We start from the raw sequence: 5,626 nt of genomic DNA, 5'->3' as shown, positions 1-5,626 counted from the left end.
TCAGTAGTGAGTAGCTAGCACAAAAACGACGCCTTGCCGCGCTCTTTGATTACATTAACGGTAGCAGAAGGCATAAACAGCCACTTGCTTCGCTGTGAGTGTTCATGAAACTCTAAAGCCTGCGTTGTTGTTTGCTTGCATGCATATTGAGCTGAGAGGCGTCCAACCACAACAAGCATCAGGCAGGTTAAAATTACTCTAGACAAAGTTTCGTGTAGTACTAAAATGTAGTGGAGAGAGAAGAATATTCCGCATTTTTGCCGAAGCCCTTCGCCAGCAGCCATTTGCAGTGTTGTGTAGGAGTAGCAATCCGAATTCAGCTTCTAAACGATTCAGCAATGCCTCCAAACGGAATTTTTACAGCGTCTTTACCTCCGAACGCTGATCCTTTGGCTGTTTATTTAATCTCAAGTCCGAATAATTAGAGCGAGGATAAAAACAACAGTGGCGACGCTGGGAAATGAGATGGACGCTGCGCCTGCTTCCAATCCCCAGAGGGCATTGTAAAGCTCCGCTCTGCAAAGCAAAATCAATTCATAATTGTACTTATTTTCACCGTACCTTGCAAATGCCGTTCTGCAGCGTATTATGCTCTAGTAGCTGATTTGCAAGTGCGTTCTGCCGCTTGTGCTGCCGGCTAGTCACATGGCTAGTTCAGCTTACGTGAAAGGCTTGTCTTCTTTTCGAAGTGGATCTATGAAGTAGCAGAATAAAACGTCGTGGCCAGCTTTGCAGTCTTTGGTGGCGGCACATGAGACCTTTTTGCTTTTCTCCGATAGCAGAAACGCCACATTGCTGGCGTTCACGTTATTAAATGGAGCGTTTTCAACATCATATGTTCCTGTTGAGGGCTCGAAGTTCGATCTGCAGCGTGATAGCGATGGGGGTCAACACAGAACACCTGAATGTCAAGACGTTTTGTTTGGCAAGTACTGAGCCAGGGACAAGCACCTGGACATCTGGGAAAACTCTTGGACTGAGAGCATGATCAGCTGACGCGCGTGTGCGAAAGAAAACACAGAACCCCGACACACGCACAAACTAAGTGTTGTAGGCACTGTGGCACCAGCGAACGAAGACGAAGTAAAGCGCAACGGACTGTTTGAGGTGGTCGAGTCCAGCAGTGTAAGTCGCCTGGATCAATGCGTTGCAGTTGAACTCCGTGTCATGCGGGAATGGAATAACGAGTCCGGGATACTGTAGCGCAACACAACAAAAGTTGCCATAGAAGTCTCTTGCATGCTCATGAGAACAAAGGCTTTTAGCTTTGTGCTGCGGCGATTCATGACTTTAGCAGAAAGCTGCTGCTGAATGATACTCAGAGACCCAAAGCCCTACCTTCTTCGCATTCGCGCCTTCGCCAGATTCGCATGTGTCTACATTGCTGCCAGCAAGTGTTACTGCAATTTTCGGCGCAGTAGGGCTTGCTGGTTCCTCTATTTTGATCGCCTTCAGGCTTTCAGTCACCTCAGTGTCCTCTGCCTTTGCGAGGGTTCCCAAGAGGTCCTTGAGATTTTCGCTCCTCAGCTTGTTTATGATGGCCAGGCAATCTGCAGATGGCATGTTAACACTGGTGCATTGCCAGTGCAACTACGTAGTGCCATGCATTTCTACATTACCGCCCACTAGCTACGGGTGGGGCTTCACAGAAGCGCCACCTGAATGTCACTCCTGAAGAAGGGGGGGATTTGCTCTTGAATTGCGTTTGAAGGAATAAACTCATGAGTACGCATAATGTCTGGAGGCCCGCGGATCTTCACAGATCTGTGGCTGTGGCCAGCGTAGCCCCATTCACTTGTTCACACGAGTAGTTTACCTTCAGTTTTCTCATCGGCTTGGGGAGGCGTCGGCGTCTGCGGCGAAACATCGCCAGATGCAAATATGTTTGTGCTGAGGCTGTTTTGCTGAGATGTCGCCGTGCTAGAGCGAAGGGAAAGTGCCGATGAGAAGTCTGGTGCGGCGGCGCCGGCGAGAAGGCCAGCATAACATGCCAACAACCCGACGTGAGTCATTGCCTGGCTTATCATAAAGTAAATTGCAGTAGCAGAAATCCAAACAAAATGAGCACGAAGGACACGAGGGATGGGAAAACAGAGAGCGGCAATGCGTGGGAGCTTGTGACAACGATGTGGGTTGTGTGCGCTGCTGGGGGGAGCTGTAATCCCACCATGCAATCACGCAGGAGCTTGTTCCGCTCGTTCAGACACATTTATCGACCTTTGGAAGGTACGCTACTTTATCTGATTACTGTGTGATATTATGTTTCTTTCACAGAGATATATTAGGGCGGTTGCTGCGATTGGAGAGTCACCGGCGGTCAAGGCACGACTTGCACACGCCGTCCAATCTAGGGGGACGGAAATAAGTAAAGGTCATAAACCTTTGTAGAAACCCTAAAGGATATGAGAGACTAGTAAAGGAAAACATTGTGATGTCACTGGTTCGGAAGAAAATGCCATTTTGGAGTCTGGCGAAGGTCACAATGACGTGGTGAGCGGCCGTTGACCGGGTTACTCGACGGGCTTCCAAGGCAAGACTTCAAGTGTAAAGTAAAATAAACGGCAAAATTTTTGTTTTAAGTTAATGTAGCAAAGCTACAAATTCCAAACGACTGGCGCACGTTCCGTACGCCGGCAACACGCCGTGTTCGCTTGCGTGCTTCCGACAGCACTTCCGTTTCTACCGATTTCACCGATGCTTGTACTTGCCGATTTCCCGATCAAAGAATTTCCCGGCTTCCTACTTAACTGCTCTCTAAAAACAGAGAAGCTGAGTCCTACAAATGGCGGGACTGAATTAACTTCTGGGAATCCCCGGTTCCACTTCGACGCACCCATGTGCTCCGGAGTGGTTGTCGGCTGCGGCAGCACTACTACATTGCTCAATAACTGCTAGCGACGCCAGATGCTGAACTGCCTGAGCGGAATCGCTTATCGAACCGAGAATTCATTAGTTTGAGCCAAATACATGCTTGGCATGCCAACAGTTTAGGGCTTAGACTTTAAGGTTTGGCAACTTCATTCAGGCATGCCGCTTCTCGCACTGCGACGCCAAATGCTTACTTGGTGCGTACATCGAACCACAGTAATGAGTATCTAGCACTAAAACAATGCAAATGGTCGCTCTTTGATTGCATTCACTGTAGCAAAACGCGTAAACGGCCATTGGCTCCGCTGCGAACATTCATTAAGGGCTGAGACCTGTGGTGTTGTTTGCTTGCATGCATGTGAGCGGAGAAGATTCCAACCACAGTAGGCATCTGACGGATTTAAATTACTCTAGGTGGAGCTACGTGTAGGACTAAGATGCAGTGGGGAGAGAAACATATTGTGCCTTTTTGTCAAAGCTCCTTCTCACCAATCGCCTGCAGTACGCAGCGCTAGAGGTCAGACACCAGCGTCTAAACGACTCAGGAAAGTCTTCAAACGTAGCTTTTACACCTTCTGCATCTCCAGCAGCTGCTCTGTTGTTTGTCTGTTGAGCTCAAGCCCGAATGATCAGAGCGAGGGCCAAAAGAACGGTGACAACGCTGGGAACTGAGATGGACGCTGCGCCTGCTTCCAATCCCCACAGAGCATTGTAAAGCTCCGCTCTGCAAGCAAGAATAATTAATGATTGCAGTCACCTTTATCGCGCCTTGAACTCCCTACTCTGTTGCATGTCGTGCACTTGTAGCGCATTTGCAAGTGTGTTCTGCCGCTTGTGCTGCCGGCTAGTCACATGGCTAGTTCAGCTTACGTGAAAGGCTTGTCTTCTTTTCGAAGTGGATCTATGAAGTAGCAGAATAAAACGTCGTGGCCAGCTTTGCAGTCTTTGGTGGCGGCACATGAGACCTTCTTGCTTTTCTCCGATAGCAGAAACGCCACATTGCTGGCGTTCACGTTATTAAATGGAGCGTTTTCAACATCATATGTTCCTGTTGAGGGCTCGAAGTTCGATCTGCAGCGTGATAGCGATGGGGGTCAACACAGAACACCTGAATATCAAGACGTTTTGTTTGGCAAATACTGAGCCAGGGACAAGCACCTGGACATCTGGGAAAACTCTTGGACTGAGAGCATGATCAGCTGACGCGCGTGTGCGAAAGAAAACACAGAACCCCGACACACGCACAAACTAAGTGTTGTAGGCACTGTGGCACCAGCGAACGAAGACGAAGTAAAGCGCAACGGACTGTTTGAGGTGGTCGAGTCCAGCAGTGTAAGTCGCCTGGATCAATGCGTTGCAGTTGAACTCCGTGTCATGCGGGAATGGAATAACGAGTCCGGGATACTGTAGCGCAACACAACAAAAGTTGCCATAGAAGTCTCTTGCATGCTCATGAGAACAAAGGCTTTTAGCTTTGTGCTGCGGCGATTCATGACTTTAGCAGAAAGCTGCTGCTGAATGATACTCAGAGACCCAAAGCCCTACCTTCTTCGCATTCGCGCCTTCGCCAGATTCGCATGTGTCTACATTGCTGCCAGCAAGTGTTACTGCAATTTTCGGCGCAGTAGGGCTTGCTGGTTCCTCTATTTTGATCGCCTTCAGGCTTTCAGTCACCTCAGTGCCCTCTGCCTTTGCGAGGGTTCCCAAGAGGTCCTTGAGATTTTCGCTCCTCAGCTTGTTTATGATGGCCAGGCAATCTGCAGATGGCATGTTAACACTGGTGCATTGCCAGTGCAACTACGTAGTGCCATGCATTTCTACATTACCGCCCACTAGCTACGGGTGGGGCTTCACAGAAGCGCCACCTGAATGTCACTCCTGAAGAAGGGGGGGATTTGCTCTTGAATTGCGTTTGAAGGAATAAACTCATGAGTACGCATAATGTCTGGAGGCCCGCGGATCTTCACAGATCTGTGGCTGTGGCCAGCGTAGCGCTATTCACTTGTTCACACGAGTAGTTTACCTTCAGTTTTCTCATCGGCTTGGGGAGGCGTCGGCGTCTGCGGCGAAACATCGCCAGATGCAAATATGTTTGTGCTGAGGCTGTTTTGCTGAGATGTCGCCGTGCTAGAGCGAAGGGAAAGTGCCGATGAGAAGTCTGGTGCGGCGGCGCCGGCGAGAAGGCCAGCATAACATGCCAACAACCCGACGTGAGTCATTGCCTGGCTTATCATAAAGTAAATTGCAGTAGCAGAAATCCAAACAAAATGAGCACGAAGGACACGAGGGATGGGAAAACAGAGAGCGGCAATGCGTGGGAGCTTGTGACAACGATGTGGGTTGTGTGCGCTGCTGGGGGGAGCTGTAATCCCACCATGCAATCACGCAGGAGCTTGTTCCGCTCGTTCAGACACATTTATCGACCTTTGGAAGGTACGCTACTTTATCTGATTACTGTGTGATATTATGTTTCTTTCACAGAGATATATTAGGGCGGTTGCTGCGATTGGAGAGTCACCGGCGGTCAAGGCACGACTTGCACACGCCGTCCAATCTAGGGGGACGGAAATAAGTAAAGGTCATAAACCTTTGTAGAAACCCTAAAGGATATGAGAGACTAGTAAAGGAAAACATTGTGATGTCACTGGTTCGGAAGAAAATGCCATTTTGGAGTCTGGCGAAGGTCACAATGACGTGGTGAGCGGCCGTTGACCGGGTTACTCGACGGGCTTCCAAGGCAAGACTTCAAGTGTAAAGT

At 49.3% G+C, this 5,626-nt stretch overlaps 2 protein-coding genes across 2 annotated transcripts; both read right to left on the bottom strand.

Annotated features, from left to right (window-relative positions):
- Positions 1 to 407: 407 nt before the first annotated feature.
- On the bottom strand, positions 408 to 2,012 carry ETH_00026045 (SAG family member; the record flags this gene model as incomplete). The annotated part of the gene is made up of 5 exons (XM_013380474.1): positions 408 to 516; positions 664 to 864; positions 1,100 to 1,197; positions 1,339 to 1,550; positions 1,817 to 2,012. 5 exons carry the CDS (start codon positions 2,010 to 2,012, stop codon positions 408 to 410), a joined length of 816 nt encoding a protein of 271 aa, XP_013235928.1.
- Positions 2,013 to 3,483: 1,471 nt separating this feature from the next.
- On the bottom strand, positions 3,484 to 5,087 carry ETH_00026040 (SAG family member; the record flags this gene model as incomplete). The annotated part of the gene is made up of 5 exons (XM_013380473.1): positions 3,484 to 3,592; positions 3,739 to 3,939; positions 4,175 to 4,272; positions 4,414 to 4,625; positions 4,892 to 5,087. The coding sequence occupies 5 exons, from the start codon at positions 5,085 to 5,087 to the stop codon at positions 3,484 to 3,486; spliced, it is 816 nt and encodes a 271-aa protein (XP_013235927.1).
- Between the last annotated feature and the right edge of the window lie 539 nt (positions 5,088 to 5,626).

The sequence above is a fragment of the Eimeria tenella genome, genomic scaffold, assembly GCF_000499545.2.
Source record: "Eimeria tenella Houghton genomic scaffold, Eth_scaff657, whole genome shotgun sequence".
In the NCBI taxonomy this organism is placed as follows: domain Eukaryota; phylum Apicomplexa; class Conoidasida; order Eucoccidiorida; family Eimeriidae; genus Eimeria; species Eimeria tenella.
This window is presented reverse-complemented; position numbering and strand designations above follow the sequence as displayed.